This window comes from Paramormyrops kingsleyae, chromosome 3 (assembly GCF_048594095.1).
Source record: "Paramormyrops kingsleyae isolate MSU_618 chromosome 3, PKINGS_0.4, whole genome shotgun sequence".
In the NCBI taxonomy this organism is placed as follows: Eukaryota; Metazoa; Chordata; class Actinopteri; order Osteoglossiformes; family Mormyridae; genus Paramormyrops; species Paramormyrops kingsleyae.
In genome coordinates, this window is record NC_132799.1 from 8,881,023 (window position 1) to 8,908,955 (window position 27,933).

General features: G+C 44.1%; 3 protein-coding genes across 7 annotated transcripts in view; 2 read left to right on the plus strand and 1 right to left on the minus strand.

Moving 5' to 3' along the window:
• LOC111858455 (metal transporter CNNM2-like) overlaps nt 1–4,474 on the plus strand; it is a 25,731-nt gene extending 21,257 nt beyond the window's left edge. For both annotated transcript variants that reach the window (XM_023840242.2, XM_023840253.2), the window contains 2 exons: nt 1,792–1,970; nt 2,264–4,474. In XM_023840242.2, coding sequence (XP_023696010.1) covers nt 1,792–1,970; nt 2,264–2,476 — 392 coding nt within the window. In that variant the 3' untranslated portion in view covers nt 2,477–4,474. The remainder of the gene's footprint in view (nt 1–1,791; nt 1,971–2,263) is intronic.
• On the minus strand, nt 3,787–20,942 carry LOC111858463 (cytosolic purine 5'-nucleotidase-like). Of its 3 annotated transcripts, none has more exons than XM_023840266.2 (19): nt 20,824–20,942; nt 16,572–16,693; nt 12,977–13,050; nt 11,951–12,068; nt 11,700–11,795; nt 11,391–11,482; nt 10,915–10,972; nt 10,566–10,659; nt 10,336–10,389; nt 10,150–10,233; nt 9,766–9,807; nt 9,226–9,333; nt 8,519–8,585; nt 7,081–7,251; nt 6,951–7,002; nt 6,789–6,849; nt 6,113–6,289; nt 5,781–6,010; nt 3,787–3,923 (listed from the first exon to the last, which is right to left on the minus strand). In XM_023840266.2, the coding sequence occupies exons 2-19, from the start codon at nt 16,670–16,672 to the stop codon at nt 3,893–3,895; spliced, it is 1,710 nt and encodes a 569-aa protein (XP_023696034.1). In that variant the 5' UTR covers nt 16,673–16,693; nt 20,824–20,942; the 3' UTR covers nt 3,787–3,892. The 3 variants fall into 3 exon arrangements, with proteins under 3 accessions (XP_023696034.1, XP_023696043.1, XP_023696051.1); XM_023840275.2 differs by lacking the exon at nt 20,824–20,942 and adding an exon at nt 19,887–20,801; XM_023840283.2 differs by lacking the exon at nt 3,787–3,923 and having other exon boundaries at nt 4,647–6,010; nt 20,824–20,935.
• LOC111858479 (alpha-internexin-like) lies at nt 20,899–27,509 on the plus strand. Of its 2 annotated transcripts, XM_023840305.2 has the most exons (4): nt 20,899–20,965; nt 23,577–24,463; nt 25,603–25,727; nt 26,493–27,509. In XM_023840305.2, exons 1-4 carry the CDS (start codon nt 20,914–20,916, stop codon nt 26,743–26,745), a joined length of 1,317 nt encoding a protein of 438 aa, XP_023696073.1. In that variant the 5' UTR covers nt 20,899–20,913; the 3' UTR covers nt 26,746–27,509. The 2 variants fall into 2 exon arrangements, with proteins under 2 accessions (XP_023696073.1, XP_023696064.1); XM_023840296.2 differs by lacking the exon at nt 20,899–20,965 and having other exon boundaries at nt 23,373–24,463.
• Nucleotides 27,510–27,933: the final 424 nt, after the last annotated feature.

A 27,933-nucleotide genomic window follows, 5' to 3' on the forward strand; every position in this document is an offset into this window, starting at 1 on the left:
CCTCCTCGCCTCATTTTTGCAGCCGCATGTCTCGCTGTGGGCTACGGCCGCACTCGGCCAGCGCCTCTCGAACGAGACTCTGGTGGCCCTGATTCCGGCAGCCCTCATTGGCCCCTGGGGGGTTGCTCGAGTGGAGCGTCCCCATTGGCTGCCCGCTGCATTGCGTGGACCGGATGGCCTCAAGCACACACCCCGACCCGGATTAGAGACATTCCAGCCAAATTGCTGCCTCTGTGCCCGCCTTGGCAGGTGCCGCTTTAAGTAGTGGAAAACATAATCTGTGTTTAATTAAAAAGAGAAGGTCTTGCGCATTTGTCACGATTTTTTTCACCACCATCCCGCCTTTCTGAAAGTCCGGTTGAGTGACAGCCTGTCTTCCAGTGTCAGGGGACCACTGGCTTATTCAGGGTAACGGGAAAGGGGGGTGGTCATGCCAGTGCATTTTTTAGCCGCCTTTGATGTACCGAATGTAATTCAAGGGCCGCTAGTACTTACATGAACTGTGAGCGCCACCCTGTGTCCAGGAATGAGACAATAGAACAATCTTTTGCCACAACTGTACAGTGCAAATTTTTCATGAAGGTTATCGCAGAAAATGCTGCTGACTTACCTAAACTGATGAGACTCCCTCTGTATCTGCTGTTATTTATTCTTAGTATAAATGATGGTTTTGTTGTGGTATTTTTTCTGAACTGTTACTTTGCCTGTTTTAATTGTACATGTGTAGTTTGCATGTCATACCGTGTCGCACACGGTACATCTCTTACAGAACACTGTACAGTACCTGCCCAGTGAATACACTGTGACCTTCATCTGTCTATCCAGCTGCATTCTAGGCACTTTTCTACCTCTGGCTACTTGGCAGTGGTGTGTGGTTCACTGGGTTAGAAAGCTGTTCCTATTATTGGAAGGTTGTGGGTTCAAATCCCAGAGTCAACACAGTGATTTCACTGCTTGGCCCCGGAGTCAGGCACTTACCACCCCATTGCTCCAGTGACTGGCTGACCCTGGATAAATGTGTCTACTAAAAACAATAAAGTGTAATGTGACTTAAACTATTCTGTATACCTCCCTACCCATAGCTTACACTGTTACACTGCACTGCGTATTCCATGTGTTTGGTCTACAGCGGGGGTGGGCAATCTTATGCAGAAAGGGCCGGTGTGTTTGCAGGTTTTTGGGATACCCTTTTGGTCAGCTGTTCAAACCCAGGCATGAGGATTATTCAGCCAATCAGTCCTCTAATTAGTAATCTAATTAGGGAGTTGCAGCGAAAACCTGCACACACAAGGTCCCTTTCTGGATAAGATTGCCCCCCCTCCGGTCTACACCTTTGCACTTCAATGTGTTTTACACATCCATGGTCTACAACCCTGATCCTGGTGTGGCAGTGTGCTGCAGGGTTCCTATCCTGCCCGGTCTCTGGTGAACCACACCTGATCTCGGGCAGATAGTGACATATCAGGTGGGATGGATAGAAAACGCGCTGGAGATTGGCTTTCCCAGAACAGGGTTGGTCTACCCCTGATGTACACTTTCGCTGACCCATGATAATTACCTGCCATTAGTATTCATCGTACCGGGGACACTGTAAAAGGGGGAAAGTTAAGTCGATTTCAAGGGCCCTGAAAAATTTGGAACATAATTGGATTTTTCTGGGTTGGGGCCCCATACGATATACTTTCACGGGGCCCAAAATCTCTAGCAGCACCCCTGCCTCTGTGTGTGCGCTACCTGGTGTACAGTACCTCCCTTCCCCTCCAACCGCGCTCTGTCCTGTGTGCCACGCAGAGAGTAAGTCCCCACCGAGGCCTTTCGGGCTGAACCATTCGGACTCGCTGAACCGCGGCGAGCGTCTGGACGCCGGGACACCCACGTTGGGTAGCAGCAACAACCAGCTGAACGCCTTCCTGCAGATCTACGTGCCGGACTACTCCGTCCGGGCCGTCAGCGACCTGCTATACATCAAGGTGCGGCTTCCTCCCTCCCGGGGGATGTTTGCTGCGGGACGGGCTGGGATTTTTCATGACTGTCTGCTGCCTTGATCTCTAATGGACAGTGTGTGGCTCAGTGGGCTTGCTATGGGTGGCTGCTCTTCGTGGGCAGTTGGGCCATTTCCCTTCCAACAATGTGGAAGTACCATGTGTGTTTAGGGCGCCCTTGATCCTACAAATGTGTCTTTGTGCATTGTCGGAGACTCTAGGCCGGAGTTTGCCTCCCCATGTTGTCATTCTAGCCGGTGACATGTATCTGTGTCTCACAGGTCACCCGCCAGCAGTACCAGAACGCCCTCATGGCATCCCGTATGGACAAGACGCCTCAGTCCTCGGACGGCGAATACACCAAAATCGAACTGACTCTCACAGAACTTCAGGACGGTTTGCCAGAGGAGACGGCGATCCTGTTGAACCAGCAGCAGAACTGTTTGGCGCACGCCAAACCCAACCACACTATGCACAATGAGGGCGCCATCTAGCGCCGGGGAGGGAGTACTGCACACGTATCATTCACTTTTCCCCGTGTCCTGTGCCCTACCGTGGTGGGAACTTGCAGTGCCTGGGGCCAGGCTTCATACCTTCTCCGAATCCCGGATGGACCAGACGCAAGGCCCCAAACCAAAGAGTCCGGTCCCTCTTATCTTTTCAGGGAGGAGAAAACTGGACTGAACAAGCAAAACAGCACGAGCGAAAACTGTGAGTCAAGACTGTTCCAAATATCGCTTCTATGGCAACCAGGAACCAAGAATGTTTTTGTGTATTTATTTATTTTATGTATGTGTGTATGTATGTACATTCACACATACTTCCGCATACATTCGTGTATGTGCACGTGAGGGTGTTTTACAGATGTATTATTACAGATCTTATCCCTACTGTACATGATAAATCAGGCTTATGGTACAATATCTCTTTACATCTTTTTAAAGTGAGGTTTGAATTATTTTCCCTGTTTAATCATATTATTGTCTTACCAAGTGCAATGGACCACAATTTACGTAGAGTATGATTTGAATGATTGTTACATGTTATAAATGTCCTTTTTTTATGCAATGTAGTTTCTGTCCACAGGCAATCAAACTCACGGTTTCTTGCCACTTCTGCTACGTCAGCCGCGAGAGATCGATTGTGATCCCCGCTTTATGACCATAATCTGGAGATGGCACTTATAGTGCGAGCACGGTCCCCCCTCCGGTCGCTACACGGCCCTAAACCTGGTCCGGTTCCGGTCCGGGGAGCCTTGGCACTTCTGCATGCAGCGTTTGGTACATGACCCAAAGCCCCCTAACCCTATAGCGGCCTGCGGCTGGATTGATCTGCACTGGGCACACAGAGCTGTTATCGACTGCTAGCGACACGCAGCTACGATAATCAGGCTGGAACTGGCCGTGTCCTGGGCGGTGCAGAGGTGCGAGGTCATGGGGATTCCTGTTCTGCACACCAGCTGTAGAAGGACCTCAAAAAAAAATAATTCATATTGGGGTTATGATAAACTCAGCTGTTCGTGCTGGCAAATCAGCGGGAAACAGGGATTTTTGGAGGAATGAATGTGATAATAATAATAATAATAATAATAATAATCAACGATAAATCTGCTGGTACCCTTGTGGTGTGACAGAGAGGACGGTAAACCGAGTGACACACGGAACAATCGCTTTAGCTGATAGCATAAACGGGCATTTCGTTAAGCCAGGAGATCCAATCCACTGCTCTCAGTCTCTCACTCTTTCACACACAGAACTAATTCACTTTATGCAATTATCAATTACTACCACCCCCCCCCCCCCCCCAAAGAATTCATGCCCTCCTGCATTCCATGGTGGTGTCCATCTGGTCAGTTTCCTTAGGTACCAGTCAAATGGTGTAACTGCATCTCATCCCTGGGATCTGTATCTTCATGGCGTCTCTAAGGTGTGCTGCATGCATCTTAAAAGAAAAAAAAATGTATAGTTTATTAAATATTTTAACTGAGCTGCAAGGACAATCACATGTGATTGCATCAGGTACCCACCCTTCCTACAGTCTCGCTGCTGGCAGTGCATTCTGGGAGATTGAGCACACGAGAATGTCTATGCACCCGGAATTCCAAATTGCAGCCGGATGGACTGACCCGGTCCTCCTCCTTCAACCGTTCACAAAAGGGAGTGTGAAACGGTGGCCCTTCGCTCGAATCAGTGTTAACGAGTGAAGACGCCGTGAACTCAAAACACAAGACCTGTCTGGTTTATTTCTCCCGTTTGTTTTTTTTTTTTACGGTGCTCCAACAGCCTGTAGATTAAGTCCTGCGTTTTCAGCTGCTATTTTGAATCCTGAATGTATATATATAGAGATACAGCAGTAATGTAGCCTACACAGTATCAACCAGAAAGTAATACACTGGTATTGGTATGTATGTATATATGTGTCTATATATATATACACACCACATATGTATGCTGGTCAAAGTTGTTGGTCCAATAAAGAGATATTTAACACAAGCTATGTTCCTCGTTTTTTCATACGTGCTATAAGCAACTATACATTACTTTAAAAAAGGAGACAAAAACAGACCAAAACAAAATACTAATATTCATACACCATAATACAGAAAATATACTATAGCTACCAGTGTACGAAATGGATGTTAAAAAACACAAAAAATGTATTAGATTTCTTTTTTTTTTTTTAATTTTACACCAGAACAAAAAGCAAGATGTACGCTTGCCATTGTCTTCAAGGAAAACTGAAATTCACAGTGTACTCCCAAGCTCAGGAACACGCATGGAAAGTAAAAAGTGAATGAAAAGTAAAAATTAAAACGTTTATGTTCTCTGTTTGTGTCCCTGCTGCAGAAAAGAAATACCCAGAAACAGCTTAGGGGGTATTAGGGTTGGGGGCTCCCCAGCTGCATACAGCAGTATGTAATTATTACACATGCAATCCGGTGGCTCCTCCCAGTTTTGTAAGCAGCACAGTTTTGAGCAAAGGGAACCATGATACTGGGCAGTATGACAGTTGGCCGCAATCATGTTTTGGGTAGGAGGTGGGGGCGGGGCATGCTATGGGCCAATGAGCTGTCGGCACCTGACTCCACCCCCCAGAGTACAGCATCACCTGCGTTCCAAAACGTTTCACATTTCACTATTGCGTTGCAGGAGCTGTATTTCAAGAGCTGTGGTGTTTTCCTCTGACTCTAATGGTAAACACTTCATCAAATGAAAACCATTAAGTGCTGCCCTCTTCTGAGCAGTGAACGCCAGGCAGGTGGAGTTCAGCTGGCGGACGGGGAGATATGGACGGTGGTTTCCAGTTTGCGAGCTCCGTGCAGCCCCACGAGCCAGGCCCTTCGGAGGGCTGTGTGTGTAACTGCCACGCCAAACTGGGTCTCTAAGCCTTGCTGCTGTCACTGTGTGACAGGATATGCAGCAGAAGTATTTTATATACACATATACATACATGTGGAAATCAAACCCACATAAAAACACACACAAAAAAGAATATATTGGCATCTTTTCCTGTCCTGACCTCCAGAATTTGGTCTGACTTCTCATGTAATTATTTCCTTATGAACGTTGCAAACAAAACAAGTTATATATATAAAAATAATTCAAATAAACAGATGCAGGTGCATACTTGAGTAGCTGAGTGGCAGTACTATGTTCCAGGGCACACAGCAAAAAAATTCGGAAGCTAAGGCACATCCGTCATGTAGGAAATGCCTCCCTCCGACTCTCCGTAACCCATCCCGTGGGATTCCCCCAGTACAATACTGGACCTCCAAGCCAGGTCAAATCAGCTGCTTACTCTTCCTCCTCTTCTTCCTCGTCGTCGTCCTCGTCGTGGCAGTGAGTGATCTCCTGGGGGGTCTCCGGGAAGAGGTGCGGGGGCTGGATCTCGCTGATGGACCTGGTCAACTGGTGCCGACGGCATTCCGTGTCCCAGAAGTCCAGGGAGCGACGATTGCGGGTGGCCATGGGCGACTCCAGGTCGTTGATGTCCACGTGGGCGTGCTCCACTGTTGACTCGTGGGGCATCTGGACACAGGGGGCAGCAGGTCTGAGCAGGGGGGAGGGGCTGCTCACTGGGACTAGGAGGAGGGTGTGATGGGGTACCGACAGGAAGGGCCGAGTGCTCACCAGGACGTGTGCCGCTCTGAAGAGGTAGCTGAAGGGGTAGTAGAGCAGGTTGATGAAGGAGGCGGCGTACAGATCAGCGTAGCGCATCACCTGGGAGGCGAAGAGCGTCTGCCGGGAGCCGCTGCGGAACAGACTTCCCATCATGCCGTAGCACATGTCCATGTCATGGGTGACTCTCTGCGAGGAGGAGAACATGCAGCGTGATGGAACCGAACTGAGTCGGTTTCACAGCAACAGTAACAACAAGCATGACTTTAGAAAAAATAGAAGAATCATTCAGGAACTCTATCCATCCATCCATCCATCTATACCCGCTTGTTCTATTCAGAGTCCATCCGGGAAGCTACGGGCGCAAGGCAAGGAATTAACCCCGGACAGGGTGCCAACCCATCGCAGGGCACACACACCATTCACACCTACAGGTAATTTGGCCTGCCTAGTTTGTGGACTGGGGGTAGCACATGGAAACTCAAACCCTGGTGTGTGGCAACGGTGCATAATCATTTATTAAATAATAATAAACAGACTTTTTAAAAGAAGCTGTTGGAGGTACAAAAGGTGCTTGAGTGAACTGTGACATTAGGGCGGCAAACGTGAGGTGAGTTAATAAACATTAATTGAAGTAGGATGAGTCAGCTGAAAAAAAATCCTCGGGTGTTTGTGTGGGGCGGCACACCTTCATCCTTCGCTGTAAGGAGCTGATGTCCGGTCTCTCATTACTGCTGCTGTCCAAATTCCTGGAAACAGATGGGGAACAGGATCAGCAGGTTAAATGTCAGCCCTGGGTCGACATTAGCTGCCCCCTGGTGGAGGAGGGAGGTATTTTCACCGTACTCACTTGTATAGCTCCGCCAAGAATATGTCCAGGCCCTGCAGCTCCTCGAACAGAGCTGTCAGACAGAGGGGAAAGTCAGAGGTCACGTGATCACACACAGGGGCCAGCCTGACGTGGTCACACGGCCACTCACTGCTCTTGTCGGTCCAGACGTGCAGCTCCTGCGCCAGCTCAGGAATCACCAGGAAGGTCCGCCAGCCCTGCCGCTTCTTGGACTTGAGGATGTCCCCAAAGATGTGGTCTCCGATGTACAGGATGTCCTTGCCCTTGGCGCCCAGCAGGTCACACACAATGTCTGAAGACCCTGTGGGGAGGGCAGCATGAAATGTAATGATGCATTTTGAAAATGAAATGATGTTTTATTTGCTATATGAACACGTAGGAGTACAGGCACAATGGAGTGCTTCTTTTCAAATCTGTCATCATGCTCTCCTTTGAGACATACACATACATATAGTACATTGCAAAAGTACTCAACCCCCCCCCCCACCCCAAAATGATGATTTGCCTGAATTACCAATGATACATTCACATATTCTTCCCAGTGTTCAACAGACCACAAAACCTTGCCTGACATGTTAGCTGGATCATTGTCATACTGTCTTTCAAATTCTAGATATGCTTTCATGTGGCTCTACTGTTAGAGGTCTTCATGCTAGCCGGCACATTCTGGCAGTATGCACTGCTGCAGTATGCAATGCTGCAGTATGTGATCAGTATGCACTGTTGCAGTAATAAGTATGCAGTAGGCAATGCTGCAGTATGTGATCAGTATGCACTGCTGCAGTAAGCAGTATGCTCTTGCATTGGCTGATTGGTGCACCTTCTCTCCACTCTCAGCCACTGAACTCTACAGCTCCTTCTGAGTGACTGTTGGCCCCATTTTGGCTTCCTTCACCAGTCTCCTCTTTGTACCATTGCTGAGTTTTGAGGGATGGCAGTCTGATGTAGCTTCCACTTTCTCAGTATTGATCCAGCAGTACTTACTGGGGTGTCCACCCTCTTGGAAATATTTCTAAATGCATGCAATTAGATTATTTTATCTCTAACTTCCTTAGAATGCTCTTCATTCTTCAGTTTTCCATCTGAATCTTTTTACTCTTTCATCTGGAGCTTCTAGAGCACAGACATTGAATACTTATGCAGCGTTTGGATTTCTTCATAAGTTTTTGCTGACAGATAACTGATTACTGTGAGAGACTATAAGTTTGCAAAAAAAAAAAAAAATACCGACAGGAACAATGTAATTTTAAAGGGGATTCGATACTTTGGCATGGCATATACTCAGCTGAAAGCAAAGCTTGGGATCCAAGCCCAAGGTCAGCCATTTATCTGATGCCCGTGTAGCATTTTGCAAGGGTTAAGGGCCTTGCTTACGGACCTGGCGGACATGCGAGTATACCGCTGAGGGCAGGATTTGAACCAACACCCTCCCGATCACAGGGAAAAAGGCCTGACCAAATGAGCTGCACGTGTAGGAATGACAGAGGCAATTAAGCTGAAAATGCTCACATGCATAGGTTATACCGGTGCTACTCACACACACATATAAGCCAGATAGCAGACCTTACCTCCAGAGTATACAATGCCATGCTGCAGAGGTCCTGTGTACGTCCCAATCTTCAACCGGCCAGTCATCTAACCCCCCCAACCACACACCCACGAAAGGAAATAAACATCAATGTGTTACTATGGTAGGTTGCAGTCCATTGCTTCATATTTCTTCAGTCAGTGTGTGAAAGTGCAGTACCTGCATTTGCCTCTAGGGGTATCTCGTTGCTGCATGTTACTATAAATTACTGTATTCTTATTGGCTTTGTGTTTTTATTGGTTGCTTATAATTTATTTATTGGTTCTTTTATTGGTTGTTTTTTATTACTACTTGTGTTGTCTGATGTGTTATGTATGAGCTGTGTCTAAGAGGAATTTCAGTTAATTTATACCAGACAAAGTTTTCCTGAATTATGAATTACTCTAGAATAAGGAGCAGTAACACAGCATTATCCTTCTGATACTTCTGAAGGAGTATTATTACTGCCTGTTACTACATTAAGATGTGGCTGTGGAGTATAAAGAAAGATTAAAAGGTAGCTTATGCATGTCGTTGAATAATTGGTGTGCTGCATTTAATAAGATTTGTCATAGGGATCATAAAGTTTATTTATGGATTTCACTGGATATTAACATGTGCTTACTTTGTGTTACTGAACTGGAATGTAGGCAGGAGGCCAAGACACTGATCCTGAGGGTAACAGCAGCGTAAAAGTGTGACACTCACCGTGTCTACTTGTCTGAGCACCGTGCCCTCTCCGAAAAACATGGGCTTCCGTGCGTCAACCAGGATGAGATCGAAATACGACTGCCAAGGGCGGTGAGAGGTACCTGCCTGCAGGGGGCAGAACACATCACCTGTCTGCTGTTACTCATACACCAGTAAAATACCTGTATACTGACCTGCCAGTGCTATAGCTGACAGTATTATTAGGAAGATACCAGGTGCTCAATACAGCGTAGCTCATTTACATTACAGTAGGGGTTAAGGACCTTGCATACACAAAATGATTACACAGTCAACCATGGGAGTTGAACCCACAACCTTCTCACCAACTGAGCTACAATCACATAAAATGTACAAGATAAACCCATTTTCTCTGTAGTTCACTAATTGTTTAATACAAGAGTACATGTCATTTGGGATTTGACCACACTGTACAGTCCAAGCATGGTGCATTTACAATACCCATATTTACTGAAATATGGTTCATTTTTAATATACTGATTTGCCATTTGAGCAGCATAAATCAATCAAGAAACTGACCTTTGGACCATGGGGGAAATCAAAGAGGTACATCATAATTTTCTGTAAAGGAAAAAAAGTAACAAAAAATGCCTTGAGTTAGCAGTCCAGGTGTATTCTAATGGGTTTCAGTAAGCTTCCTCTACACTCCGCTACCCTAAACGGGGATCCGGATTTCCGGCATCCTGCGACCATATGGTCCGGTGTCAGCACAAGAGCTATATATATATTCACGACAATAGCTCTTACTGATAAGCACATGCAAACATTGCTACACTCGATACTGAAGGTTATTGCTCAGTTTGCTAGCAAAATATATCATATTTTATATATCAATAAGTACATTAACAATAATCAGACTCCTGAGAAGAGGGAGGACACACACACACACACACACACACTTACGTCAGTATACTTGTAGTCACTGTTGGTGACGAGGAAAACCTTGGCCACCTCATTCATCCGGCTGAGGAGGAGGGGGAGTTTCGCCTGTTGGGGGGCGGGGGGGGGGGGGCAGACGCAGAGACAGGGGCTCAGTTGGCTTCTCACTGCACCGTTCTCACTCAGCAATGCCAAGCAAATACTACTTACATCTTTCACCACGTACTTCTCTAAGTTTTCTACCGTTTTCTCCTTCAGAGATCCCTGGAAATATAAATGCAAATATAAATATGCCATAGATGTGATACCTGGAGCTTTTATAGTAAAATTATACTTGATTTATAATGTTAGTTAATCTGTGCGACATTTCAGGACTGAATCTCAAATCAAAACTGCTTCTGTTGAAACATCACTTTGAGTGTCATGGAAAAACGTGGCACCTTGAAATGGACCCAGTCCACAGCATCACGCACATCCTGGAACATACTCTTGAAGGACATGAAGAGGTCGCCGTCCTTGAAGCCTTTTTCACAGCTAGAGAAGTCAGGAGAGGGTGATGGCGATGAAAAACAAAACAAAAAAAAATGCAGATGCATTAAAAATTATCTTAGAACAGCTGCTATCCGTCATTCGAATGTGTTAAAAATTAGTTCAGAATGGCCAAAACATCTGATGGAGGGACTTTCTACATCTTCACTCAACTCACAAATGTATGGAAGACCCTTGGTCATCACCCCACTCAGAAATGTACAAAAAAAGGAGTGATGTTCATCGTTCTGGCGGCCTTACCTGCTGTACCTGTCACAGTTAGTGAAAAAGTCCACCAGACATGCAAAGAGATAGGTTTCTGGGTAGAGAAGGACAATAGAGGGTCAGAGAACAATAAAGGAACCTAAAATTCAGTCATCTTCTATATGAGTTAAAACAGATGAATACTGACCTTTTGATTAAATGAGAATGCTACCATTGGTGGTGTATTGTGATACAGCACAGCCCAAACGTGGAAAGTTTGGACTCCTGGAAAGACCCACATTCCAGGCACACAAATCTCATATATCATCCATAAGGTCTTACAGTATAAAGTTCAGACAATATTGAAACTTCAGCGAGAGTCGTAATCATAACCAATAAGATACGACTCTCTTTCAGAAAAACGGGGGCCGATCTGCTCTAGAACCTAATATGAAGGGACGTGAGCTTCTCTAAGGAGACGTTCTAGCATGTGGTGACCTTAACTGGGCAGGACCGGCAGGCTGGTTCCTCACCAGGGAGGTTGAAGAGAGTGTTCAGGATGTAAAACCGATCTGTGTCTCCTCGCTGGATGAACTTGTTCGGGTACATCTCCCGGATCTCTGGTCTTGAACATAGACACACATGCAGTAATGAGCAAAAGCCTTAAGCGGTCAATGAAAATATTTCATCTGGGTAGTAAATGGATATCTGCTCAGAGAACACAATTTAACATTATATCCATATGCAAATTAATGGTAACACAAGAAAAACATGTACATGGCACATATTACAATTCAGAGGTGCATTATGGGTAGCACCGAGCAACGCATATACGAACCTACCCTCGCATGAAGTTAAAGCCGTGGGCACACACCAAGATGTTGCCATATGCATCCACCTTCAGCAGGTTTCCATACATTGTGTCAAACACAAGACCCCTGTGAGGAAATATTTTGATAATTTCAAAATTTCGGGCAACTAATGAATTTCCACTGGTAAGCAGAATCGGGAAGTCGCCATGACCGAGTTGGTAACATGAACAGATACGCAGTGAGGATGACCAGGTTTTGATTAGTGCATCACTGGCCCTTACCTGGTGGGAAAAGAAGGGTCGTAGACAAAATTGAGGAGCTCCTGAGGGTAGCCAATGGACACGAGTCGCTCCACGGTCAGGTCAAAGCCAAGAGACTCATATTCTGGGGATTTGTACACTGGGACAGAGTGGAGAGAGCAGAGTAGTTTCTGGGTCAGATCCAGGATGTATAATAAGCCATTCTGGACTTACTTTTGGGACCATATAACAATAAGTGATACTTTTTATTAAGTTCTCTTTACGCCTCCCCCAACTTGCTCTCTGTAGGTGGGAGTAAGCTGGCCGCGAAGGCAGCCACCCACAGCAGCTCCCAGGGAGCTCGGGGTTGAGGGCCTTGCTCAAGGACCCACAGGCGTGCCGAGGCCGGGCTCGAACCGGCGACCTTCTGGTCACAGACACAGAGGCTTAGCCCACTGAGCCAAAATTATGGGGAACAGGTGCAAGTCAACAGACAGTGGACTGAGGGAGCTACTGGAACAGAACCAGAATAGGGCAGCATCAGTAAGCCGGTTACCAGGGTGACCAGCACATGTTGTTTTCTGCTGCTGGTGGAGCAACATCATTACTGAAATACTACTGATGGACCAGCTTGGTGTGGATGAAGACCACTGCAACTATGCTGGCCCACCAGCTACACCAGCACCAAAGCAGCACTGACCAGTAAAGAGCAGCATGGAAATCAGGAAGGGGGTGTCCCTGCTGGACAGAGAAATGCCCCCCCCCCCCAGGGTCTCAGATAGATGACACACGATCTAAGGAATCTCCCACACTTCCGCAGAATACTGTTACAGCCCCCCCCGGCCTTAAAGGGACCCCTCGGCTTTACAGGGACCCCTCTGCCTTACAGGGACCCCCCCAGGCCTTAAAAGGACCCCTCCACCTTACTCTTAATACTGCTTCCCACTCTGCATCGCCTGACCGGGTCAAATCAGCCCAATAAGGACCCAAATAAAGGGGCTTAATGGTTCATTTGCAAATGTGCGGAAAGAAAAAGGCATGTAGCTGGACCCCCATACGATGACTTACCTGCTAGGGTATAATCCATATCGAAGCCAAAGCATTTAATCTTCTCCATCGCTAAGCTTCTGTTCACAAACACTCTGGGGAAATGAGACAAAGAGTCACACACTATGTAACACAAAGTGCTTTACATTATAAAAACAATATCCCCCCCACCCACCCATGCCACCACCCCAACTCACCCCAACTATGTTAAACTAAAAGACCAAAGACATTAAAGATACAAGAGACAATAAAAACAGGAACTGATGAGATGCAATCATAGGTCTCATAAGTTTGCGTGTTTTATTATCAATGCATTAATAATAAAACTAAAAGAAATATTGGTAACACTTTACTTTGGGGGGGGGGGGGGGGGGGGGTCTGTATTACCATATGAAATTGAGCAGGGCTGTTAGAACCAATGTTCTGCTAGATAATTTGAAGAACATGCAGACACACATAAAAAACTAAAATTGACCCTTTCACACTAACAAACAAGGGGCTTGGAGACTACAATTGGGATGGATGAATGCAATAAATTGTCCTGATCTTAAAAACACTGCTTGGCACGCTTCAACAAGTCAAGAAAAAAACAGGATAGAATAGAATATGATGTCAGCCTGTCCAACAGGACTAGCCGACAAACTTTATCCTGTCTAAAAGTATCACCCAGAAGGTTGAGTTTACAGCGGGTGGTAATTACTGAACTCAAAATATTTCTGCAAGATGTTCAGGTCACCTAAGGGCAGTTTTTGTTCTACCAACAGTGTATGGCTCCGCACGTAAAAGCACGGATTAAATTCCCACTCAAATGTCAAACCATGCAGGCCATCTGCTTACATCACAGACGGGTACAAAGACCGAAGCCACACTGACCAATTACATTCACCATTTCCTTGTCCTTAACAAGACTACAATATTCCAAACCCTCCATATCCCAATTCCAGCCATGACGTCATCTATGAACGCCCTGTTAATCTCCCCAACATAAGACGTTTTCCTTCCATGTTTTCATTTCATGTTTCCAGTCAAAACCCATGATCACAGACACAAAGAACATCTTGGTTCTGTTCCTCCATAATCTGGTTCTTTATAAGTGTCCTGTATGGAAGCTGGTCTATATGGTCAAACACGATTTTTTCTGGTCCTTTCTTTTCCACCTCCTGTCAACAGCTCATATTTAAACCTTCCAACCCAACGCCTTGGGCAGACTGTGACTCTGCATATTAACACTATGTGTCCTTGAACAAACCCTGAAAAATGCTCCAGGGGTGCTGGGCGAATGACCTCATGCTTTTCCCTCTCCTCTATGTGTCTGAGTCTCATGGGGCAGCAGGATGGGAGACGCAAAAACGTCCTAAGTACCTGCAGTCGTACAAATTGTGAAACAAAGTATCATCAATCATGATCATCATCATCATCACCACATCACAATATTACAAAACAGTCCGCAGATCTAAACATAAGCTGCTTCACTGAACTGCTCAGCCAAGATGTGGAGTCAGCGCTGTGACAGGGACTAGACCCACTCGTCACCATGACAGTGTAGCTTCCCGTTGCGACAGTACGGAAACCACCCCAAATACACTTATGTAATTCGATCAATCCTGCTATACTCACAAGGTGGTATAATCTACAGCACAAGGAGACTCCATGAGAGAGAATAGAGGAAGAGCAATACGAGAATTAAATGCAACTTACAGAGATTTCCAGGACCAGCCGACCCCCACCCATAATTTGTCAGCCACTCCCCCAGGAAAAATGGGGGGGGGGGGGGCTCTGAACAGCATAGCTCATGGTTGTGTGGCTCTGGGCCCCTGATTCTTTTTCCTGCTCTGCCAGCAACTGCTGCCATGGTAACACTGCAGCCCCTGCCCTCTGCCCCGTGACTCTCTATCCCCCCCCCTCCATACCGCCCAGCCAAACACCCCCCCTGGGCTCTCGTCCTGTCATCCCCGACAGGCTACGCATACAATTCGGTCATTTCCATGCTCTTATCTGTTGTTGTTAGAGATAAGGGAGATGTTTGAAACACACACACACACACACACACACACAAAACACCCAGAATATTCATTTATTCTAATAACAAGGAAGCACTGGCGTGAGCTGACATGTGGGAGTTATTCACAAAGTCTCAAACACCATTACTGAAGCGGCGAAGACAACAGAACCATTCATCACACTTCTGCACAGTCAAAAACTTCATCATAATTTTTAGTTTACAACGACCGAGAAAACCCAAATCAGACAGTAGGTAAAATATAGCCTTTAAACCCCCAAAAAATATTTTTACAACATAATTTCTCATACAGCATCTTAGCTATCACATCTGATGCAAAAAAGAAAGTTTTTAAAAACAGATAGAACATCTACAATTTCATGTCGCAGCATCGAGACTGATTTTGGGTCTATATGACAAAGCAGGATTTCTCACTAAGCCAGATAACTTGTCAAATTTAAGGTACCCATGTTTAAATGGATCTTCATTCATTTACATTTCGCCCAGACTTCCTAAAATCTAACAAGTTATCCCGCTAAGCAAGAAATCCTGCTTTGTGATACAGGCCCTTGCTCACTGAGATAAACTTAATACTGTTTACACAAGCCACAATGCTTTTGTGTTTTGCATACAAACCATATTCGCCCCATTATGTCTCACAAAGAATGTGAAATGACATGGGTAACTTTGCAGTGCTGGGGGAAGGGAGGGGGGGATTGTGTTCTGGTTTGTCTATTTGTGCACACACGCTGTTTTTTTTTACTTTCTTTTTGTGTTCTAGAAAACCCCGGAGAGGTTTTAAAAAACAGCCCTTCTGATTACATAACCAAGCTCCCTGTGGGCAGCGGAACCTTCCGGACACCTGCGGACAGCAGCAGCTCTGCATCCCGCAGCTCGCTTTCACATGAAGCGCTTGTTTCGAAACGCGCTAGACTCTGCTGTGTGCGTGTGCGCGTATGTGCTCAGAGTACTGCTCAACACAAACGGCTCATACCATTAATACACCACAGAGACAGACATCTAGGTAACACAGCAGTTTCCTGTTTAATTTAGACTAAAACCAGTGGTCTGGATCTGCCTGCGTGACCATTAAAATTAAGAGAAAAAAAACGGGTAGAGTTTTAAAATTTGAGCTGCCCCCCTCCCAAAAAAAAAAAAAAAAGTTCTCCTCTTTCTATTTCAGTTTTCATGGGATACGAAAATACCGGTGAAGCTCGTATTTGGCCCTCGACAGCAAATGACTGTGCAAGAAGGGTGTAGATTAATCATTAGTTTTTAACTTAAATATTTAATTTAGTATTATTCAAATGTTATGCCTCAGGTTTTATTTATTCGTAAAATTTATTTTTCGCAAACAGCAGGGGGCAGTATCATGAAGCAGGGTATCTTGTTTAGCCACATAACTTGTCAGATTTAAGGTACCTAAGTTTAAAAAGACTTTATCTTCGTTCAGTAACATTTAGCCCAGACTATCTTAAATCTGACAAGTTATCCAGCTAAACATGAAATCCAGCTTCATGATACAGGCCCCAGAAGAGAAACATTGGTGTAATGTTCCAGGCTTGCCGAAGCATCTTAAGGTGGATTTAAGGTGGAGATGGTGATGGTTGCTCGTACCTGTGATAAGCCTCGCGCCGGTACTTCTTCAACGCCAGGCCGTCCATGTTGGCGGGAAGGTCGGCGCAGTTCTGCAGTCGATCGCTCCAGGATGTCGCCATCTTAAAATCACCGGAGATTCACTGTGAAATACATTCACATTCATTTATTTAATTTAGTTGACAAAGCACAATGATGCAAAGTGTTTTATCAGCAGAGTCCAATTTCTTCTGCAGTCCTGAGGCAGGCTAACAAATGAGGAATGGCAAGAATTTAAAATGCTAATATTAATAACAATATCACAATTAAAATGAAAGAGGGAAAATGATTTTTTAACGATGAAAATGATTTTTTTTAATCTACTTGCATTCTGGATCAGTTGGTACGCAGAGTTAAGAGAGGGAGATAACATTCATTTGTCTTTAGTCAGGTTCAATTACATATTCCAGTTGACGTGTTATAACCGGTTATTTCTGTCTTTCTCTGGGAAATCTGCCCATTCCAAGCCAAGTCCGGGTCTACCTGCGAAAATCCTGCCTGAATAAAACTCACTATAACCAGCAGGCTTCCTCCTTTTAAAAATTTGAATCGACTGAGTCTTAAAAATGTTGGAATATAATTACATTACATCCAGGGTTCAGTACTATAGTCTCTCTGTGAGCCTTAATTTCTCTTCCAGTTTGAAACCAGTTTAATAGACCACGAGAAAATTGGACAACCACCAGTTAAACAGGAACTCTCAGAATATTATAATTACATGCTTAGTAAAAAAAAAAATCATGGGATTTCTGTAATTAGTAAGTATCAGCTTTTGGAGACGGGAACAGAGAGTCACCTCAGGCACACTTACGCCTTATTGATTTGTCATTTTGGACAAAAGTGACTGCTAAATAAAAATGAATAAAATAAAAATGCTAAATAAAAATGAATAAAATAAAAATGCTAAATAAAAATGAATAAAATAAAAATGCTAAATAAAAATGAATAAAATAAAAATGCTAAATAAAAATGAATGTAAATGCAGACTGAATAAGACCAATTTTTAAAAGGTTTCTTTATTTCTTGATGCGTTGCTCAATGATCCTTTACTTTTTAAATCCCAGCTTTCATGTCGTTTCATTCTTCCCCATGGCTGTCTTCGGCCCCATACCCAGCCCCCCAAAGAACACCAGTTTATCTCTCATAGTCTTAAATCTCCTTTATATTCGCCTTCTGTTACAACTGATATAACTGAACAATTCCAGCACAGGCTTTTCATATCTGTGTAACCTTATTAACCTGTCACCGTCCCTTGTATTACTTTCCAGTTTACATAATTTCAGCTTCAAAACTTAATTGTTCCATATATCAATATTCCATTAATCCATAAACATATGTCAGCTGTTACAGTGCACTGCTGACAGCGGGCTATTAATCCGAGGACGTCCACTGGGAATGTTCTGCCTGTCCTTGGTGTACAATTAACCCCATTTATGCCAAAAACATTTATACTGTCAATGAACTCACAAAACCCTTAAGTATAAGCTCTAAGATAAAATACTGTAACATCAGCAGCTTATCATACATCCACTCAACAAACCTTAATTAAGTTCCACAAACATTAACCAAAGAGAAAATAAATTGCAAGCGAGACCTTTGGAAATCCTTCTCCAGCAATATTGCGGCTTTATTTCAAAAAGTAATGGCATTCTTTCTGTTGAGTAGATTACTGATTGCGATGACAGATGCCGGTAATATGTCATCAGACGCCTGCAGTGGCCGGGCTGCCTCTCCAGTGACACTTTGTGACTATTCAAACACAGCTGTTCATTTTCTGTAAGACAGAGGACTGGAGGATGCTTCCTGCACCAGCCGCAACTGCCCTGCAGTGCTGCACAACACGCAGATAACGACAGACTTCATCAATATGCACAATATGGTCAGCTTGCACTGTTGCGAGGGGAATAAACAGCGTACTGTCGCCCTTTCAGATGCTTCACTGAAGCAGCTTGCTACTGAGACATGGCTTGGTGAGTTAGGGCTCCGCATCTGTGTCCTGAAGGTCATCAGTTCAAATCCCATGGTCATCATAACAAGCATATCACAGTTGGGCCCTTGAGTGAGGCTCCTAACCTTAATCTCTGATCCAAAACATCTTCTAAATCAATAAATGACAAGCAGTGCCATTATGGGGCTTCTTTCAGTATAGTTACAAGTGATTCCCTTCTAGAACCAAAGACTTGGTTTGCGTAAGTGACCTAGTGCTTTCTGTGTGGCCCAAAGTGAAACATACCAGCCATCTCCTGACTGAGTGACTGCTTCTGCAAAAGTACACATCTTTATCCTGGTTCAAGGCGCCAGCTGATGCACAGTGCAAAGTCAGCACTAATCTCAACAAAATAATCGTTGCTGTAGATGACGTTTGGCCAATTAGGCCCTTTGATGCCACCTTCACCTCACCTTTTGGTTCAGCCATAACCAAACCAAAATTCCATAAAACCAAATTTAACAGCCATCCCCTGCACTCAACACATGTAGACTAACCTTGAGGTGTAACGACCCGCTTTTATCCCCACAAGAGGAATAGACGTACATAAAATAGCAAAGGCCAACCTAGAAGAGGAGTTTAAAAGTTGTTCCCTTGTATCTACGTGGAAAACAGATCATTTGAGCAATACCCAGACAACCGCCCTACTCTGGTCAACAGAAACACAGTGGTGACGGTTTTGCGTCCTATTTCACACTTAGGAATTTCACAGCAACCAAAACCGAACTTTGAAAACAGCAAGTGAGAGAAGCTCTTTCCAGAAGGGTAGCCCACAGCAACAGGGGAGGCTGGACCATGGAAAGCCTGGAAGGAGTGACATCATCGCCTATATTTATACACATTCGGGTGGCCTCAGACCACTGGAGCGTGTAATTACTGAGGGTCAGGAACTGGTAACAACAGAAAAGTTACTGGTCAAAGGGTGCAGTGACCAAAAGAGGTTAAAACACTTAAGACAGGTGGCTCCAAATCACATAAAGATTCAGACACAAATACTTCTCGTTTTAACTTCCAAAAAATGAATGCAGATAACAGAATTCCTATAACACTTCGACACATAAACCTGATAGGCCTATATAAGGAAGGGGAACTTCATATAATTTAACAAATTAGGTAACAAAAAAAATGCCACCGAGCTGCATAAGTGACTTTCAGAAATATCATTGGATCATCATTCATTGGCAGTATCGCGGCAGACTTTAAAACTACTAGCTGTCTCTCATTTGACTCCATATTATTGCCAGAATGCGATTTTAAAAGCCTAGCGCCCGATGCATTTACCTAATTGACTCCCTGTAAAGTAAACCCACCGTTAAAGTATCGCTATAAGCACACAAATCCGCTGGCATTATGCAGGACTTCAGGCGTTGCACTTTCTTGATAAGGACAGCCTGTAGTTACCCGTCTAACCGTAGTAATATACAAGCAATGGGGATATCACGGGCTTTAGCCAGAACCTCAGTTTCCCGGCATGGTATTGCACCATGATAAGCGGTTGGAGGATGGATGGATAGATGGTTGGATGCTGCACGCCGCTGCATGACAGTGCATGTGCTTTCTTCCGGTAGAGAGCATGGAGCCTCGACTTTCAGTGTGAGCTGCGGCAACCAGCCAAACCGTTACTCAACCCACACTTTCACAAGACGGCCGCTTTCGCGATCCTGGCTATAAATCACTTGTGTACAAGGCGCCGCAGCACAAAAGGGTCGATGTTATCCACCCACGACTTCGGGTACGAACGCAGCGCCGAGACCTTCATATTATATAGCATAGCCATCAGTGAAACTTCACAGATCAAAAGACCACGCTGACTAGTAACTAATCACTTCATCGGCTGCTAAAATGAATATATATCATCCGTAGATCTGGTTGGTCTGACAATGCCTGCAAAGTTAAAAGACAGTAGAGGTTGAAGTGCATAAGATCTGGTCATTGCAATCAATACGAACTCATTTTCGGTGCAGGACGGTTGATTATTTTCATTTTATCCTTAAGACATCTAATATCACTCAGTGAAAAACGAACACTGCTTGTTACTTTTCCTGGTCACACGCAGAGACGTCAGTTTTGTGGCTGGTTACAACTTATTTTACTCCCGTTTTCCTCGAAGAGATCAGAAGCAAGCGATCAAATCGACAAGCGCCACGCAAATCACATTCCGTTAAACTGTCCAGCGTCTCCCTAGCAGCCTTTTTACGGCTGTAAAACTCCAATCGAGTAGGGGTCGGGCAGCCCAAAGGCACTTACCTCTCTGCTTGTCAGCGAATGACCGCACTGTCGCTGGCCGCATTTCAGCGCATGCGCGCCAGCGGGGCTCTGGGTGAATGATGAAATCACATGCGGTGCGCAGACCAAGGCATTAGAAGTATCTACGGCAAGAAAAATGCAGGCAAGTCAAGATCTGAAAATCTGGCATTGAAAATACATTCTCAATCAGCCGAGAAGAATCGAAAGCACAGTTATTTCTATATAAAGTAGGTAGGCGGATTCAGTGTTCCCCCGTAGGGCCAATAAAGTTTATCTTCATCTGAAACTGATATTTCTTACGATTTAACAAGAGTTACCGTTCAATGATCATTTCAGCTGTGATTACAAGTCCAGGCTACTGTATCACTGCCTGTGGCGATATAACAAGTTTCATAGGGGTTGTTGATATAAAAAGAACAGGGATGCTGGTTCAGATCCCAGATAGGATTGTTCTAAAAAAGGTTTGTGTTTTTTTTTTTTTTTTTTAAAGTTACTATAAAATCAACAGCAATACACTAAAATACATGTGATTTTTAAACAGGAAAAACTGGACTGAGTTTAGATCAACACATCTACAATAAACTGTTAATAACCGCTATGTGGAGAGCTCCGTTTAACGTAAACTTGCATGCGTTTTTTAGCTCTTTCGGGGTACAGAAAAAAAATACGTTGTAATCCGTTGACACTCAGAACAGCTGCACGTGTTGTTCATGCCTTGTTCATTACTGCCACACTGCGCTTGGACACGGAATATGCCAGGGTAATGGTCTTCATCAGGGCTTTTAAACCTGATGTCCGCGGCCCCCAGGGGCCCCATAGAGCAGTATAACAGGGGGTGCGCAAAAACTTATTGTAAATTGACAAAATATCGGAATATGCATCTAGTATTCTAGGGTGATCCCACACCCAGGTAACATCGTTTTATATGACTGAGAATTAATTAGTTCCGCAGTGAGAGTTCCTGTAAACAAGTGAGACAACAATGGATGCATTGTGAAAGTAAGGCAATGTGCAAACAGTGGGCGTTTTTTATTACTGCATCGTCACTTTGTTTTTCAAAGTGGAACGTCTAACGCTTTGCATAACGGAAAATGTACGCACAAGTTATATATCTTAAATAGGCTCTACAAGTAATGTTTATACTGGCAGAACTTTTCTTCGCGACGCTTCCACTTGTTCGTCTTGAATCTGTGTAACTGGAATAGCATGTGCATTTAAGTCTGGATGTAAAGAGAGCCAAGACACCGCTGTAGGCCTATAGATTTTCAGAAGTCACGTCAGGAAAGCCCACACTCGCTTGTGGGGACCCTAGAAACACCCACCGTCTGTTTTAGTATCAGGTTCAGCTGCTGCAGATGTCATCTGCTGCCGGACACATAGCTGACCGCATCAGAAATCGCAACAACAGATAATAGGACGAAACTACTATGTTACACATCGGAATTATGAACCATTGGCAGGTGTGTAAGAAAATGTGCGACCCTTTAAAACTTAAGTTTTTTTTTTAAGTCGTGAGTTTCCCGTAACCAGTGTAACATTGGCTAAATTTGGGATTTTCCCTGTTTGTAAGTAGGTCAACAATTTACCGCAGTAAATATGCCCTTCAGCAACACCAGAGGGCAGTGCAGTATCAGTTTTGACTTCACAGTAACTTTTTACGTTTATGCAGAAAAGGGGGAGGTATTACTTTTAAGTAACGGTACCACACTAACTTTTGTCATTTTCAACTAAACGGATGTTTAATTATCCCAAACTTTCCTAGTGTTTTTTGTTTGTTTGTTTTTGTTGTTGTTATTATGAGATGCTTTCAAACAACCTGTAATAGTTATTTATACAGAATAAAACTGCAGCATCGGACACACCCAAATTATAAAAATGTAATCTGTGTGATCAGAGCGCGAAAATAATAACTTCATATTCTATTATCAATTATACTCCATCCATTAAATTTCTTACGAATGAGACAAGACGTAAGCATAGAAGACAAGTAGTGAAGCTAAAATAGGATTTGTCTGCCCATCATGTATCGCGTAGCTTATTTACGTATGTTTAGTTATCTGGTAGGCCTATACAGAATAAAAACTATTGAAAAACCTCATCATCAAAATCATCATCAGTTCACCATATTAAACTAAGTTTATTAAATTGTGTAAACTAAACCTCTCCAATGCAAAGATCGAATTTCCACAATGTATACTACTGAACCTTTCAGTTTCTTAAAAATGTGTGGTGAACTGTATTTTATCTGAAGTTTTCCGTTGCATTTCACAGGGACTGGGAGAAACTTGCCTATGAAATTACCTGATTTGCTGCCAGTATCAGCACTGCGCCAAAATGGACAGTTCCACTGCAGACTGTCGGGGAAAAAAAACTATTTTAAATGTTCGCACTCGTTTGAAAAGCTAACAGAAATAACTGCAATGATACAGCTATATAACAATATATGCAACATGTTTCAGAGAAGGAGAACGGTCTAACCATACATTTTCAATGTCCGAAAATCCCACATATAGCTTTTTTGGTGGGGCAGCCCGGCTATATAAACCGCACGCACCGGTTGTCCCACCTAGTTTGCTTAGAAGCTAAAATGAGTACCGTACCAGACTATTACATCTCTTCTTCCTACCGGAAGATTTTCGGGGACTCCCCTCGCTTCTCCCCGTCTCAGTCTCGCCTGAACAGCGGGATCTCACCACGGGGTATCGTATCTTCCAGCGGTTTTAGATCACAGTCTCTGTCTCGCTCCTCCGCAGGTTTTCACAAGCGATCGGGGTGGCCTTCTTACTCACCCGTATCAAGCGACATCCTTGATCTGAACCAGACATCAGTTATCACCAATGAGTTCAAGATCATTCGGACTAATGAGAAGGAGCAGCTTCAGGGGCTCAACGATCGCTTTGCAATGTTCATCGAGAAGGTCCATAATTTGGAGCAGCAAAATAAGGTTCTGGAGACGGAGCTGGTGGCCCTGAGGCAGAGGCAGACGGAACCATCCCGCCTGGCAGAGATATATCAACAGGAGATCCGGGAGCTCCGATCTCAGCTGGAGGAGGTGAATGGGGAAAGGGCGCAGATCTTCATCGAACGAGACAACATTGAAGATGAACTTCAGAAACTTAAAGCGAAATATGAAGAAGAGATGAGAGCTCGGGAAGAAGCCGAGCAGACCGTGAAAGCCTACATGAAGGACGTTGACAGTGCCACCTTGGTGCGACTGGATCTCGAGAAGAAACTGGAATCTCTGCTGGATGAGATAGCCTTCATGAGGAAGGTGCATGATGAAGAGGTCGCTGACCTGATGAGCATGCTCCAGGCCGCTCAGGTCTCCGTGGAGATGGAGGTATCAAAGCCGGATCTCACCTCAGCCCTGAAGGAGATCCGCGGCCAGTATGAATCCCTGGCTAACAAGAACCTGCAGGCTTCGGAGGAGTGGTACCGGTCCAAGTTTGAGAACCTGAACGAGCAGGCAGCCAAAAGTAACGAGGCGATGCGCGCGAGCAGGGAGGAGATCGGCGAGTTCAGGAGGCAGCTCCAGTCCAAGACCATCGAGATGGAGAGCCTTAGGGGGACCAATGAGTCGCTGGAGCGCCAGCTTCGGGAGATGGAGGACAGGCACAACATGGAAATCGACACTTTACAGGCAAGAAGCAGTATTTTAATACCCAACATCAAAATGTAGCCTAACTAAAACAGGAAACACGCATATTACTGATAACAACCGATGTTACAATATTATTACAAAAGCATTAAGCACAGATTTAATATTAACAATAAATAATAGCGATTGGTTTATTTTGCATAATTTGATATAATGTAACTACGATAAACTATATTTAAACTACATATTAACATGTAACTTATGTACCTTGAAGAGTAGCTTTCTTATTTGCTGTAATTCGCACTAAACATGTATTAATTTAGAAGCGCTTACAAAGGCTTTTTTGACCAAATTGGAATAATTTCCGGTGTTATACATTGAGGGTCGCCCTGGGTAACTCAGAGAAGCAAAAATATATTGGGCGTAGTCTGCTTGGTCCAGCGCCGGATTTCGCCGACTAATTCAATTCAGTTATTATAAAGAGGGGAGTAGGACGAAATAATATTGCTGGACTTGTCCCTGGTGCTGAATTTTGGAGTTTAATTACAGAAAGCGAAGGTTGATCGCTCAAAGCCATCCATATGTAACGCCCCTAAAATGGCATTTCAGATAACTTAACAAGGTCACAAGACAGCATACAACAGACACCTGTATCTGTACGTAGGGTTATTAACAATTCTCTTCGTCATTTCTATTTATAGTCGTAGATCTGATTAGGTCTGATGCACTTTAAGCCGTAATCAATTATAATACCCGAGGAAAAAATGAAAGTTCACACTGTTCATACAAAAGAACCGAAATTACGTGGTTATTAAAATGCTACAAGATGCACGTGTAAATGCGCATCCGCCTTTGGTACTTTAATATCATTTAGCCTACATTATATTTAAAAAAAATGAAAATTATATCTTAAATCGACCTGCTAATTGTTGCTCTAGAACACCCAAGTATATTATTTTGTCATTTCTTATACGTGTTTTATAGCTTAATACAAATAAGGACAGATCTTGTTATGTCAGGTTAAGCAAAACAAAAATGCTACGAAGCATATGCGTGAATGTAAATACCCTATAGGCAACTCTAAACCTGTTATTTAAGCGCTAATTAGTGGGATCTGTTTCCTCCTATTACAAGTCAAAGCTCAGTTAGCCAAAATAATTTGATTTAACTTTGCGTAACAGGATACAATTGGACAGCTGGATAATGAACTGAGGAACACGAAGAGTGAGATGGCACACCACCTGAGAGAATACCAGGACCTGCTGAACGTCAAGATGGCCCTGGACATTGAGATCGCAGCATACCGGTAATCTGTCCCTGGGACCCTGTAGGAAAGTGAAGGCATGGTTTTCTAAACGGCAAAAAACTCTAAAACATACATTAACTGCTCATATTTTGTTTGATTTAAAAATGAAAGTGAAAGTATCCTAGAATCTGGTGAATTTTTAGCTATTCCTATTCCTATTTAATATTTTGATTCTGTTTTCTGGACTTCATAATTGATGAATTATAACAGATTACATACATGGGTTTACAAGGGTGCAGAGGGGTGAGTGAGGTGCACACTCACGTGGAAGCTAACCAGTCCGTGATTGTGACATGGCTGCAGGGAGGCTGCCCCCTCACTAATGTCACATGCAGGGTGTAGATTTGAGTATGAATGACAGGGGTACAGCATTACTAATACTGTGGGAGTATAGTGAGTGTTTGGGGGGGGGGGGGTCCATATCAAACCTATGCCCATTATCCTTAGCTTAGTGATTGTTTTACTGATTAAAAGAGGATCATATAGGTGCAGGATTGGACTGGCCATCTGCCATTTGGATCCCCTTCCTGACTTCCTGAGATTTTACCATGGAGCTGTTGAGGACCCCAAAGTCCAGGGCTGAATTCTTATCCCGGTCCAGCCCTGTAAAGATGGATACTTAATAATAATAATAGGTACCTTTCATTGATCCTCATGGGGAAATTCTTCTAAGGTAGAGTAAACATGGCAACTTTATGCCAGAGTCGGTCGTGTTGCTGCATTGTGGAGGGAGACCTTCCATCAGCCTTTCTCTTCCCCTGCAAGGAAACTGTTGGAAGGGGAGGAAACTCGCTTCAGCACCAGCCCAGCTTTGCCCAGCATGGGGGCCGGCATGACCTACACCTACCAGACCCACGTGCACAGCAGCGCCATCAAGGAGAGACAACGGGCCAGTCGCTCGAAGGGCGTCGCCCAGGCTGTGGACACTGAAGAGACGGCCAAGGAGACTGTCGATTCCACAAAGAAAGTCGAGAAGAATGAGGCTGTTAACGTCAAACCCAGCACACAGACAAACTGAGTCCCTCTCATTCTGCTAGTGCGCTCCACAATCACGCAATACTACTATACTCCCTCATGCTGCCTAGACTAGACTGAAGTGCTACAACAATATATTACACTGTGTCATGTGCAATACTTTAATACTCTGTATATACTCTATACTATACTGTAATACACTATACTATAATATACTACACTACACTATAGAAGTGTATTTATCAATATATTCTCTGTATAATCTACAATGCTCTCTTTCGAAATTGTATACTAAAGCAATGGGAAAGCCTTTTCCACTGAGGATCCCTCTGTCTGCTGGATTTCACACCTGGAGCAGCAGGTGAACTTATATCCAACCCTAGTAGTAAATTTAACAGAGCGTTTAAGAGTCAAAGTATAACCAATATGAGCACATCCTACATCCACTGATTGGGTAGTGTTCCCCAATAACATTCTAGAATGTCAGAATAGTTTCTCGCAATGTTATGCTCACAGTACTACAGTACTTTATGTCATTGGCAAATCTCTTTCAGTCTGTATCATGATAAAATAGCCTAAGACACTTCAGTGTTTGAAATACTACACACTGATTTCCAATAACTGCAGCATATCCTTCATGGTCTAACATTTTTCCTGGCATGAGCCATAAACTCCATTATAATTACACTGCCAAAATGCCTTGTGTGTATGTAGTGTTCATGAGCGCACAGTCGCGTGCATGTTGTTGTGTGTGCATATATGCGTGTTTTTGGTGCACATTAAAATTAGAACATACTATAACAAAAATTGTTGTGGCAGCTTGTATAATCTCACCAAAATGGATTAAGGGGCAAAAAGTCTTACAAAAATGGTTTCCATGGCAACTGAAATGCAGCGATTTCAGAAATGTATGTCTATATATCATTATCATCTGTATATTTAAACATATATCACCCTCAGAAACAACTGCATCAAATTATATAACCTACATACTGTATGTCATGCATAACACCAGGGAAGCACGAGCAGAGACGGGAAATGCGGGGTTTAATTATAAACAGGGCAGGCAAAACGCAGACGGACAATACAATGACCGGACTGGGGAAACAAACTGAAACGCGGACTAAATACATTGGATTAATGACGGCAACAGGAAATAGCTGGTGAATGAGGGGAGCGTGGCACACGAGGTGATTGGGCAAGCAGAGCGTGGCACATATCACACATATAT